This window comes from Trichechus manatus, unplaced genomic scaffold (assembly GCF_000243295.1).
Source record: "Trichechus manatus latirostris isolate Lorelei unplaced genomic scaffold, TriManLat1.0 scaffold00125, whole genome shotgun sequence".
Lineage (NCBI taxonomy): Eukaryota > Metazoa > Chordata > Mammalia > Sirenia > Trichechidae > Trichechus > Trichechus manatus.
In genome coordinates, this window is record NW_004444061.1 from 2,004,910 (window position 1) to 2,019,490 (window position 14,581).

General features: G+C 36.0%; 1 protein-coding gene across 8 annotated transcripts in view; it reads left to right on the forward strand.

The window, feature by feature from the left end:
- PPP1R12A (protein phosphatase 1 regulatory subunit 12A) overlaps positions 1–14,581 on the forward strand; it is a 184,102-nt gene that overhangs the window by 42,933 nt on the left and 126,588 nt on the right. For 7 of the 8 annotated variants that reach the window (XM_023738886.1, XM_023738887.1, XM_023738888.1 and 4 more), the window contains exon 2: positions 11,114–11,244. In XM_023738886.1, the coding sequence (XP_023594654.1) occupies positions 11,114–11,244 (131 nt within the window). Of the gene's footprint in view, positions 1–9,522; positions 9,995–11,113; positions 11,245–14,581 lie in introns of those variants that run through there. The other variant, XM_023738885.1, reaches the window with a different exon arrangement.

Below are 14,581 nucleotides of genomic sequence, written 5' to 3' on the forward strand. Positions count from 1 at the left end.
TGTTGATTATCCATAGGAACCATCATTCAGTTAGGGAACATTTCAGAATCTATTTGTATCCTTTCACTTTTTGTTAAAGAGGAGTTGTTACATATGCAATTTTAATCAAAAAGTGTTTAGTTTTGCTTTAATTTACTAAAAGTTACTGAAAACTGAAGCAATTGTTAAATTTTAGGTAAATTTTTCTTTACAACTGGAGAGATTATTTCCTTAAAGGTTTCCTTAAGATTAAGAAAATAGGCTATGAAATCATTGTAGTAGGAGTTTTTAAAACCATGTAACAATTTTAGAGTCAACTGATTACTCTCTAGGAAAAATTAGGAAATTAACCCTCAAGCGTTTTTGCTCATCATCTCTTCATCACATTTTGTAAGCTGTTAATATGTCTACCTTGTTAGAGTTTATATTTACATTCTTTTGATTGACTAAGTCTTTTGACCATCATGTGTTGATTTCTGAATTTTTGTTTAATCTTTTAATTGACTGGATTTTAGTGTCAAATAAGGTTTATCATTTTACCTTTGATTTCTTGTTTTATTGAATATATGTTATTAAGTAGCACAAAATAAAGGAGCCCTGGTGACTTTGCACTCAGCTGCTAACCTAAAGGTTGTCGGTTCAAACCTACCCAGCAGCTCTGTGGGAGAAAGACCTGACGACAGTTTGTTCCAATGAAGATTACAGCCTAGAAAATCTTGTGGGGCAGTTCTACTCTGTCACATGGGGTTGCTGTGAGTCGAAAATTCACTTGACAGCACCTAACAACAACAAAGCACCAAAATGTGCAGTATTTCCTTCAGTTTGTTGAGTTATATTTTCTTCCACGCTGCTTTCTCTGTCTGAATTTCTGCATGTTTACATACTTTTTTTTTTCTTCCTGTTACGTGTTTTCATAGTTACTGAGTTAGGCCAGGCTACAAAAGATCTGGTCCTTGTTTGAGGATTGGTAAGAAAGGCCTTAGCCTCAGTACAGAGTTGTATCAAAACAGCAAACAAGTATTACAAAGGATGTAAACTAGATAAGCATACAGGGACAAAGACGGATATAGTTTTGCAGTGTCTCCTGAGTTCTTTATGTGTTGGTGATCATTGCAGCTCACTTAGAATGAGGAACCTACCAGATGTGAGTAGCTCAGAGCCTGGATTTTGTTCCCATTCTATATCATTAGGCTGTTGGGGGAGGCAGGAAAGGGAGGGCAGTGCACCCTCTTCTGCATATTACCAGATAGGTCATTCCTGGCTGCAACTTTCATTCATTAGAATTCTATTTCCTGCCACCGCATTTGGCCTGTGGTAGATCTGGACATGTCTTATCATAGTTGCTGTGCTGTTTATTATGGTATATGAACACATGTATATATAAACATGTATAAATTATTCTGGTTTTATTTCTGATATATTGGTTAGAGACTGTACTCTTCCTGGTCTACGTTTGTTCTTTCTACTTGGCAAAATATCTGGAAATTTGTTCCATATTTGCTCATAAAGAGCTTCTTCGTTTTTTGTTTTCTTAGGTGGAGGGTGGACTGGCATACGAATTCATTGTAGGGATATACCATATTTTATTTAATCACTTCTTTACTGATGAATGTTTGTTTCCAGTCTTGCACTTAGCAAACTTTCATGAATAACTTCGTACATGTCATTTTGCACTTGTTTGAGCCTATCTCCAGTTTATAAATTCCTAGAAATAAAATTGTTATTTCAAAGGGTAAATGCATTTGAAATTTTGATAGGTAGGACCAAATTGTTTTGGAATGTTATTTTACCTTTTGCTGCAGCAGCAGCTGCTGCTGCTGCTGCTACTGTCTAGTTTTGTCTAGCCTAGTGGTTAGGGGCACAGACGCAGAAGCCAGACTGCTGGGTTAAAATCCTGATTTTGCCAATTAGTTGTTAAGTGGAAATAGTAATAGATCTTACCTATGGAGTTCTGAGGGTTAAATAAGTTAATGTATGTGAAGCACCTAGAACAGTTCCCTGGCATATACAGAAGTTCTGTGTAAGGGCTACTGTTAATTTATTTGAAATCTGGCTTCTTTTCTGCCATTCTTACTAGGAAGTACTTAACACCTTAAAATCCTGTTTTCCCTTTGCTTCCATAGAACTACTCTTATTCTTTCTCTTTTCCTCCTGCCTCTCCAGGCTGCTGCTTCTCAATATCCTTTGTTGTTTCCTATTTCTTAAATACACGTGGTCTTCCAGGTTTTGACTTAGGATTTTCTTAATCGCATTTTACAAACGCCACTTGTGCCTTGTTTATTTCGCTTTAGTTACTGTAGGTGTCAGTGATTTTCAGACTAAATGAAAATTCTAGGGCACTACTCTTAGAGGTGCTGATTTCCCCTCTCCTCATAAGTCTAGGTTAAGTCTATACCATTTATCCTACCTGATTTTTGTTATTGTTCGTTTAGATATGTGTTTTGCCTATTGGGCTCTAAGGTCTATGAGTGCAGGAACCCAGCCTATACTTCACGAGTGTATTCGTAGCACTTACCAATGAGTCTGGCTGCAGTAAGCAACAATAAATATTTGTTGAGTTAAGGAAGAATTCTGTGCTCTTTATTGCCCAATATTTTGCTGAACACTGAAGAAATTAAGAAACAACTAGGTAGTTAACCATGTGGTGTGTTTGTTGTTGTTTTTTGTGAAATAAGACTTAATATATTGTTAATATCTTTCCAGGTGATTAAATATGTAGCCATTCTTAATGGCTTCATATTATTTTAGTGTAAGGATGTACCATTTATCCAGTCAATCCTCCACTGTTATTTTAAATGTTTTTTAGGCTTACTTTTGAAAAACCTTTTGCCATATGTAAGAGTTAATATCTTAGAGGACGAAACTTAGCAGGAAGTAGGTTCTTGGCTCATTACAAGGAGGATGAGACTTAGGGATACTAAAACGAGGGCCTTTCTGGACTTAACCGTTTAAAGTTGTGCCCCCAGATATTTTCCACTCTTGGAGAGAGAGAGATCCAAAATATGAGGTAACTATGTACTGTGTTTAAAATTTTTTCTTTCTTGAAATATAGTATAAACAAGTAGAAAAAAATTACCTTTAACACTATCACTTAGAGCTATTGTATTTTTCTATGTATAGGTATGTAACTTTTCTTTGTAAAATGTGGTCATACTGTTTTATATCCTACTTTTTGTCCCTTTAACAACGTACTGTGAATGTATTTTCATGTCCTGAAATATCCTTCTATAAACTTATTTTTAATAGGTATAAAAAAACAAACAAACTCACTGCCGTCGAGTCGATTCTGACTCATAGGGATCCCATGGAGTTTCCAAGGCTGTAGATCTCTGCAGAAGCAGACTGCCACATTTTTCTCCTGTGGAGCCGCTGGTGGTTTCGACCGCTGACCTTTTGGTTAGCAGTCAGTTGCTTTAACCATTGCGCCACCAGGGCTCCTTTGCTAGATGTATCATATTTAATTTTCTAGGAGAACATAAATTTGTGTTTGTTTTAATTGAATAAAGTAGTAAGTAGAAGCTTTTATTTCTTTCCCTGAAACTAAATTAAGTATTTTATTATTAGTATATATAGCCATTGATTAAACCCGTCTAGATCAGTTTGTGATCTAAAAACATCTAATAAAAGATAGAATGCAACAAGAAAAACAGCTACCTGTGGCTTCCTTCGTATCTGTCTCCAGAGCTTAGTAATAAGACCTGGCATAAGATATATTTTCTCTGAAAAGATTTCCTTTAATTCATCTCTACTCACGTACTCACTTTTCCTTTTATTAATAGTATGTCACATTAAAATTGCTTAGTATTTTTCTACTTTATCTGCTTATCTTATTTTCCTAATTAGATTTAGGCATTCCGTAAGACAGGACTACATGATCAGTTGTTTTAGTCCATAACAAAAATTTATTGATGTAGCACTATCAGGTATTGTGAGATATATAAGGCAGTTTCTACTGTTAACTATAATCTAGTTCCGGAAAAGACTGGAACATAGGAAGCAGTAATAAAGGCAGCATGTTTCACACAGTACTTAGTACAGTCTTATGTGCACATACATACACTGGGATCATAAAGAATCATTTAGGACAAGTTAGTATTTTATCTTGATTCACTCTACATGTATTTGCTGTGGACTTATATGCCAGGTGCTGTGCATAAAGCAAACAAGGAAATATACCCAAATTGGATGGCTCAGTGCATTGTATGTGGTAGGCAATCAGGTAAAAAAAATTGTGAGAGAATTATTCTGACATGCCATTTTTTAAAATATATATCCCTGAGGTTTGTAAACTCTAAAAGAAATGTTATTCCCTTAGTAAGTCTCCCAATAAAAGTGTTAGCCTCCGAAGATAAATAAAGTAACAGCTGTATAATAAGAACAGATAAGGGGCATATTTTAATCTTTGAATATTTACTGTTTCCATTTTCTTGTTATTATTATTCAAATAGTTTATATTTGTTGGGTAAAGTATGAATGTTTAAGCAGTAGTTACATTACCTTTCCCCTAGAAAAGTTCATTATTCAGAAACGTTCCTTATTGTTTTTTTAATCTCAAAAATGTTTTTCTCAGATATTTTTATAACTTGTATTTGCCATGTCCAGCTCATTCAATCAACAAATACATGTTGCATCTTCTCCTTGCCATGTGTTGTGTCTCTGATACTCTAGGTTACTATACATAAGCCTGAAAATTTCTTTGCCCAAATGAAGAATTTCCCATGGTCTAGCAATATTTGTATAACCTGATGAGGAATTGGTGGTTCACTGGTAGAATTCTCAGCTTCCATGTGGGAGATCCAAGTTCAATTCCTGGCCAGTGCACAGCATGTACCACCACCCATCTGTCAGTGGAGACTTGTGTGAGATGGACTAGGAAGAACGGCCTGGCGATCTGAAAATCCTGTGCATCCCAATAGTTTGATCTGCAACTGAGCATGGGGAGGGTGAAGGACCTGGCAGCATCTCATTCAGTTTTGCACAGGGTTGCTATGAGTCTGGGGCCGACTCCATGGCAGCTAACAACAACAACAACATGTTTTCAATTTATTGTTCTAGCATTTTATCACTTGAATTGTATGCCTCATTTTGAGTATGGGTTTTATTTTTACGTTTAGATTTTCTGCCCTCTTATGTAGTAAGTAGAAACCTTAATTAAACTTAAATGCAAAACTGAACTTGTTACTTGTGCTCATAACTAAATATAATAGATAGCCTCCTAAGATTAAAACTGTTCATTTATTTGCCAGTCTTCTAATGCAAGACTAAGTGTTTATTGTTTATTATTTAGTATGAGAGTACTGATTGGAGTTCTTCATTGTTTTCTTATATAAATCACACCCATAATTCCTCCTTTGAAATGTCTCCTTTCAGTTTTCTTTAAAATAGCACAGAAACATTGCTTGGACATTCTCCAGTTCACTTCTTTAAACATACTGACTGACATCTGTGTTACCCTGAACGCTTGGATCATGACCTGTTTTCTAGTATAACCACAAATTACTGCTTCCCTCAGTTGAACTTTTCCTTACTGAAAGTAAGTCAATTTTGTTAGTTCCCAAACTTGTTTTTTGCCTGTGGTATTTGTTTTGGTAAGTGCATAATTTACTCAAGTGTAACCTAGACGCGGGGAAGTCCCTGGGCAGTACGAACAGTTACTCTGTCAACTACTAGCTGAAAGTTTAGTGATTTGAATCCACCCACAGGCACCTCGGAAGGCATGCCTGGAGATCTGCTTCCAAAAGGTCACAGCCTTGAGAATCCCATGAAGCAGTTCTACTCTGCACACATGGGGTCACCATGAGTCAGAATTGACTTGGCGGCAGCTAACAACAAGAACAACATAGACATGAAATAAGAATGTAAAAAATAAAGAGTTGTGTCTGCAAAGTGGAAATTAAGAGAATTTTTAAAATTCGGATCAGTATGTCTGTTAAACTCAAACACGTTGCCAGAGTAGAACTGCCCCATAGGGTTTCCAAGGCTGGACTCTTTACGGGAACAGACTGCCACATCTTTCTCCTGCAGAGAGGCTGGTGAATTCAAACCATTGACCTTTCGGTTAGCAGCCAAGTGCTTAACCAGTGTGCCATCAGGGCTCCTTCAATATGTTTGCTACCTACCACTATTTAACTGTGTTACTTGATTAGGCATAAATTCTAAGCATTTCGACTAATTAACTGTAATTACATTTTCACCTTAGTTGCTATAATTACATTTATACAACTAACTCTTTTTCTTTGCTTTCCTTTTCTGCATCCTATATAATTTGTGTGAATGAGTTTATGTAAAAGTTTGTTTGAAGGAGATTTGGAATCTGTAAGATTTTCTAGTGCATCTTTTAAAAATTATTATATAAAGATAACTTGATTAGAAATCATAGGTGAGTGAGGCTTCTACTAAAAGTAGTGCTGAAAAGAATAGAATGATAAAGATTAAGTTTTGAATAAATATTTTAAAAAAGAAATTAAATGGGAAAGATTTACCATGTGGATTATGCATTTATTTATTTAAAAAAATCAACACTTACTATATAACCTGTACTACTCAGGTACTTATATACTTCTCGTAGTAAACTTTTGAGGTCAGTACTATCATTATCCTCATTTTCCAGAGCAAATTATGGCACACAGGATGCTAAGCAATTTACCCGAGGAAACATGGCCAGTAATTGGAGAACTGGATTAATCCCAAACAATCAGGCTCTGGAGTCTGCACTTTTAACAGAAACACTTTCACTAAAAGGAATATAACAGTGTTAGACTTTATTTCAAATGCTACTAATTTTGTAATTGTGATTTTATTCAGTTGAACTACATAGTTGGTACATGCCTTTGTTTTAATCTGTTTTAGGAATGAAATTTAGTGATTTTTCAAACTGCACATATATGCCCCACACCCAGAATATCTTGCTATACAACAATCAAAACCAGGCACAATGTCTGCTTTGATTGTTGTATAGCTCCTTTATCGAACTCTGTGTTATCAGACCACTCAACTTTTCCCTTCTAAATGTGTGGCAAAGAAGAAAGCTTGACCTTGAACTAACTTGCTGAGAAAATTAAATAGGCCCCCTTTCAATAAAAACAGAAATTTCTTAGGTTCTTAAATTAGTTTATTGAATGAATTTACCCCTGAAGTTGACAAAGCTGCCGTACCTGAATGTAAACAACGGAAGTGTCTTCACACAGCCGTTTCTTACTGATAATTGCTCTGAATATGCATTCAAGAAAAATTTAAGATAAACTATGTCAGATAAGATTTTGGAAGTGTACTTAAGTTGTTTCTTTCCATGTATGGCTCAATAAACACACCAAATTTAGTCAGATATTTTAAATTAGCAAGTCGTGTCTTTTAATGTGCTGCATGTATTAGCTTTTGATTCTCTTAGCAACAATATTTTTATAGGCATGCCTTGCCAGTGTCTCGAGTGTACTTTATAAATGTTCAGGAGAACACTTTGAACAATTCACATCACAAACTTGAGATTCATATATAATGTATATTTTGTGACAATGTTTTTAGCATTTAATTTACATTAAAACATCTCAAAAACATTGTATTTATACACAAAATAAAAGAACAAGCAGTTTTAATGTTAACTACTTTAGTTATTTTTGTTGGTGTTTTTTATCTTGACTTAAAAACATTTAAAATCAAAATCCAGAAAGATTAAATTTATTGGATAATAACTATTCCTGTATGTTAATTTTCAAAGAGCCAGGGCAATCACCTTTTAAAAATGGAAAAACATGTAAAATTAACTATTTGTTTGGAAAATCTTGTATCTTCAGTGTCAGATGAGATGACAAATAAGACTCGATTCTGAACCCTGTCATATCCTCACCATATCCTTTATTAAAAAGCTCAGGTGTTGAGCCTCGTTTAGGAAATATTTCCCAAATACTACCATTGCTCCTTAGTTCTCCTTTTCTGAACTCTCATAGTAACTACATCCATGTTATTGTATTTGTCATATTTCTTTCAGTATAATCATCTGCTTACCTATTTTTCTTGTGCGCTAGATTGTAAGCTCCTTGAGAACTTTGTTATCTCTAGTCCTTAACTGACTGAATAAAATATCAAAAATATATTTTTCTTCCAAGTAGAATATACTGATAATAATTTAATCTTAACCTTTCTCTACGTTTGTCCTGATTTCTTCTCAGCGTTCCCTCCCTGAGCAATTTCAAGTCCCATTGTTTTAATTATTACCTTAATGCAGAAATTCCCAAGTTGATATTTTTATTCCACATTTATTTTCAAAGCTCCAGATCTTTATATCCAACTGGCTACTGGATATAAGATATAAATTAAAAAACAAAAAAACAAAAAACTTGCTGCCATCGAGTCCATTACGACTCATAGCGACCCTATAGGACAAAGTAGAACTGCCTCACAGGATTTCCGAGGATCGGCTGGTAGATTCGAACTGCTGACTTTTTGTTTAGCAGCCAAGCTCTTAACCACTGTGCCACCAGGGCTCCAAATACAGCATATCCAAAGCTAAAAATCATCATCTTTCTTTCCCCAGTGTGCTCCTTGCACCTGTGGTACTTATCTCCATGAATGACTTATCCGTACTCCTGAACCTCCCCACCCCCAACCACCACATCCAATCCTTTTTAAGCCTTGCACATTTTCTCCTAAGTCTCTGTTAATTTAATTCCATTCTAAGTAACTGTCATTGCTCAGTTCAGGCTCTTTCCTCATCACATTGCTTCTTGTAATCTCTCAGAAATACTGACCTGATGAAATACTGATCTACTTAAAAACTTTGACTGTCTTTCTCAAACATCATCTTCCTGAAATTCAAAACATTTTCTCCGACTTCCCCCTGCTGCTGAAGTGAGCCACTGTTACTGATGAGAGTGTAGCAGGTTCCATTGGTGTGTGGAGTAGAAAGAGGTTGAAAACCACCAACCAGTTGGATATACTATATATCAAATCTAGTCATCTTTGCATTATATTCAGATCTTTTGCCTGGATTATATTCAGACCTTTTAACCACCTAGCCTTATCCTGTTTTTTCTAACTTACGGATACCGGACGACTTGCTGTTTCCTTATTTCATGCATTTTTAAATCATAGTGCCTTTGCTCAGTGAGATTCTGGCATGGATTGAATTGTGTCCCCCCAAATATGTGTCAACTTGGGTAGGCCATGATTCCCAGTATTGTGTGATTGTCCACCATTTTGTCATCTGATGTGATTTTCCTATGTGTTGTAAATCCTGCCTCTGTGATGTTCATGAGGCAGGACTCAATCTACAAGATTAGATTGTGTTTTAAGTCAGTCTCTTTAGCGATATAAAAGAGAGAAGTGAGCAGAAAGACAAGGGGAGCTCATACCACCAAGAAACATGAGTCAGGAGAATAGTGCGTCTTTTGGACCCAGGGTCCCTGCACTGAGAAGCTTCTAGTCCAGAGGAAGCTTGATGACAAGGACCTTTCCCAAGAACTGACAGAGAGAGAAAGACTTCCCCTGGAGCTGGCAGCCTGAATTCGAACTTCTAGCCTCCTAGACTGTGAGAGAATAAATTTCTCTTTGTTAAAGCCATCTACTTGTGGTATTTATGTTATAGCAACACTAGATAACCAAGACAGGCTTCATCTTGCCTTTTCTTTGGTGCTAGTTGAATTCCTATATAACCTTGAAAATTTTGCTCTTACATGTACTCAGTGAGACCTATATGGGCCCTCTTAGTCACACGAAAAAAATCTCTTTATGTACTCACTGATATTTTAATACTTTCTATGGATGGTTTCATATGATCGTTTTTTATTTGTAGACCGGCCTGCTGTATTATAATGTGATTTCTTTTCCTTCCCTGTATTTCTAGCACCTTGGCACATATACCACTACGATCAGTTGTTGTTGAGTCGATTCCACTTTATGGCGACACCATGTATATCAGAGTAGAACTGTGCTGTATAGGGTTTTCAGTGGCTGACAGAAGTAGATCGCCAGGCCTGTCTTCTGAGGTGCTTCTGGATGGACTTGGACCTCCAGCCTTCTGGTTAGCAACCAAGAACATTAACTGTTTGCACCACCCAGGGACTCCATGTAGTATGAAAAGTAACAAGCCTTTAAAAAAAAAAGTGGAAATTCTTAGAAAAAAATTCTTCATAATATTTACAGTATTACAGGTTAAAACTGGGATTTTTAAATAGTTATAGTCATTTAAAAATAATAACATATCCATATTATATAAATAACATTTTTTAATTAAAATTACTAATTTGTTTACTCTTGAAAGCTTGATTTATCAGTGGTAACAAATACTGTTAGTTGTTGTTGTTCTTAAAGTGACACACTCACTTTGTTCATTTACAAGAAAATGGCTGCCAAAAACCTAAATTAAAACAACCATAGTTTGTCGTTCTTTTAAATGAAAATGATATTCCTTGGAAAAAGTGGCTAACTGAGCTTGCAGACCAATCGCACAAGAGCTTTTCTTCAAGATAACCATCATGCAGCAGAAATGCTTTATGCATACTTCTTATTTTGTTCCATAGAATATTAAAAAGATGTGCACTTAGTGGTCAGTATTTAATACAATTTGTAATTTTTACTGCTTTGTCAAGAACATTCATAGGTAAAAATAGCTTAAAAAAAAACTGTGCATACAGTGACTGTACACACTTTATTTGTGCTAAGGCACCAGTAATTCTGCCACCAGTGCTTTTGCATCCTCAGTGCATATGTCAACACAGTAAAAAAGGGAAATAATAGTATTATTTTCAAAATAATGTTGACCTCATTACCTCCCTGAAATGATCTCAGGGAACTTGCCTTGCAGACCACATTTGGGAACCACTGCTGTAGGGGATATTATTGGTTCTTAGTTATAATGTCTTGATTGTTTTCATTTTAATATATACTTTTTCCTAACTGCGCCACCATAAAGAATCTAGTCACATATAGTACTGTTTTTTGTGTATCTAAGTAAAGACTCTAACAGTTTAGTTAGTACCATTGACCTGTTTGATGGCATTACAGTCAAGATACCAGCAGACTAACCTGCAGAGAATATTTACACTGTAAATGCTACAGAGTAGGGATTTTATTCTCTTGATGCATTATTTGAAGTATTGATTCAAATTTTTTCTAATCATGCTTTCTATTTTGATTTTAGGCTTGCATTGATGACAATGTTGATATGGTGAAGTTTCTGGTAGAAAATGGAGCAAATATTAATCAACCTGATAATGAAGGCTGGATACCACTACATGCAGCTGCTTCCTGTGGATATCTTGATATTGCAGAGTAAGCCAGTTCTGAGTTTTAGTTTTATCCAAATACTATTTTAAAGATCTGAGATTTTATAGAACCCGTTGCTGTCGAATCGATTCTGACTCAGTAGAAGTTTTATTAAAGATAAACAAGTGAACTCTTATATTAGCATAATGCATGAAATTCATTATTTCCAGTAAAGAGAATGAGTGGTTCATCTCAGTGTTAGATCTTCTTCCTAACTTCCCACCCTATTTGGCCATTGGTACTTTGTATTAATATGAGTAATTGTACATTTTATCTCTCCATCCCAATCTCCTTTTCTCTTGAGGACAGCTAGAGCATTGTCAAATGATTCAGGGTTAATATTTAGCAATCTAGTCTACCGCTATGTAATCATAGTTAGAAGAAATTAACAGTAATTCTCAATTGGGTTACTCTGCTGTCAGGAGAATATGATAGAGTTCTCCTGTTAGTATATTTCTGCTTGCTTAGTTATTCTCAAAATTGTTTTCTAAAAATATATTTTTTTAGAAAATTTAGTGAAAAGTGGTCATTATACTCTCAGCTACCTTTAATGGGTGGAATATTCATTTTCTAGGGCTGCCATAATGAATTGGCACAACAACAACAGAAATTAGCTTAAAACAACAGAAATTTATTTTCTCACAGTTATGGAGGTCAGAAGTTCGAAATCAAGGCGTTGGTGAAGTTGTGCTTCCTTTTAAAGGCTATAGGGAAGACTTCCTTGCCTCTTCCCAGCTTCTGGTGTCTCCCTGCAGTCCTTGCCATTCCTTGGCTCATAGCTGCATCATTCCAGTTTCTCCCTCCATCTTCACATGATCTTATTCTCTGTGTCTGTTAGTGTTCTCTTCTTATAAGTATACTGGTCATTGGATTTAGGGCCCACCGTAATCTAGACCTCATCTTAACTTGATTACATCTGAAAAGACCCTGTTTCCAAATAAGATCACATTCACAGGTACAGGGCATTAGGACTTGAACATATCTTTTTTGGTAGACATAATTCAGTACATGTGTATACTTTTCAAGAAAATCTGATTCTTTAAGCATTTAACAAAGAAGTGTAGCTATCCTGACAAAATAATTTTTTCTTTTTATTTTCCCCTCTTGTTATTATGTATCCTCACCATAAACAATTTTGTTGTCTATTTCCATACATCAAAGTTCATTAACTAATAGATTATTGAATGTTGTGGGAGTTCTACTCTGTGAATCTCTTAGAAAGGCTTTCAGTTTTATCTGTCTGTACCTCTCACCTTTTTTTTTTCCATGTGTATTGGAGATAAGATACATCAGTTTCAAGATGAGGCAGTGTATGGTGAAATGAAAAGTACCGTGGCTTTGGAATTAAAATCTTCAAGTTATTTAAGTTTCATTACTGACTGCTATTAACTGCCCTACATCTTTGAGTAATTTGTTTCCTTTTTCTGAGCCTTGATTTCTTTATATGTAAAATGAGGAAGTCCTTTTGCTGTTGCCCAACAGTGGTTGTTTAGAATTATAATCATGTTTCTAAACTTTCTTACCTCCTTCCTCTACTTTTCATGCTCTGCAGACAACTTGAATCTCTACCTCATAGAGAAAATAGGAAATGTACATTTACCTTCATCTGTCCTTAAAGACTGATTGAACGTGCAGTCAAGATGCATTGATAATTACTGGTGGTTAGAACGTGAAAGTGGGAAACAAAGAAGGATCGGTAGTTGGAAAATACGGCCTTGGTGATAGAAATGATACCGGAGATCGCATAATAGAATTTTACAAGACCAACGACTTCTTCATTGCACATACCTTTTTTCAACAACATAAACAATGTCTGTACACGTGAATCTCGCCAGATGGAATACAGAGGAATCAGATCAACTACATCTGTGGAAAGAGACGATGGAAAAGCTCAATATCATCAGTCAGAACGAGGCCAGGGGCCGACTGCACCAGAGACCATCAACTGCTCATATGCAAGTTCAGGATGAAGGTGAAGGAAAGTAGAACAAGTACAAGAGAGAAAAGTACGACCTTGAGTGTATCCCACCTGAATTTAGAGACAGTCTCAAGAATAGATTTGATACGTTGAATGCTAATGACCAAAGACCAGACCAGTTGTGGAATGATACCAAGGACGTCATACATGAAGAAAGCAAGAGGTCATTAAAAAGACAGGAAAGAAAGAAAAGACCAAAATGGATGTCAGAAGAGACTCTGAAACTTGCTCTTGAACGTCGAGTAGCTAAAACGAAAGGAGGAAATGATGAAGTAAAAGAGCTGAACGGAAGATTTCAAAGGGCAGCTCCAGAAGACAGAGTAAAGTATCGTAATGACATGTGCAAAGACTTGGAGTTAGAAAACCAAAAGGGAAGAACACATTCACTCAGTATTTCTCAAGCCGAAAGAACTGAAGAAAAAATTCAAGCCTTGAGTTGCAGTATCGAAGGATTCTACGATATTAAATGACGCAGGAAGCATCAAAAGAAGATGGAAGGAATACACAGTCACTGTACCAAAAAGAATTGATCGAAGTTCAAACATTTCAGGAGATAGCATATGATCAGGAACCGATGGTAACTGAAGGAAGAGGTCCAAGCTGTACTGAAGGCACTGGCAAAAAACAAGTCTCCAGGAATTGATGGAATACCAATTAAGATGTTTCAGCAAACGGATGCAGCACTGAAAGTGCTTACTCGCCTATGCCAAGAAATTTGGAAGACATCTACTTGGCCAACCAACTGGAAGAGATCCATATTTATGCCTATTCCAAAGAAAGATGATCCAACCGAATGTGGAAATTATCGAACAATATCATTAATATCACACACAAGTAAAATTATGCTGAAGATCATTCAAAAGCAGCTGCAGCAGTACATCAGCGGAACTGCCAGAAATTCAAGCTGGATTCAGAAGAGGACGTGGAACCAGGTGTATCATTGCTGATGTGAGATGGATCATGGCTGAAAGCAAAGAATACCAGAAAGATGTTTACCTATGTTTTACTGACTATGCAAAGGCATTTGACTGTGTGGATCATAACAAATTATGGATAACATTGCGAGGAATGGGAATTCCAGAACACTTAATTGTCCTCATGAGGAACCTGTACATAGATCAAGAGGCAGTCATTCGAACAGAACAAGGGAATACTGGGTGGTTTAAAGTCAGGAAAGGTGTGCGTCAGGGTTGTATCCTTTCACTACTTATTCAGTCTGTATGCTGAGCAAATAACCTGAGAAGCTGGACTATATGAAGAAGAATGCAGTATCAGGATTGGAGGAAGACTCATTAACAACCTGCATTATGCAGATGACACAACCTTGCTTGCTGAAAGTGAAGAGGACTTGAAGCACTTACTGAT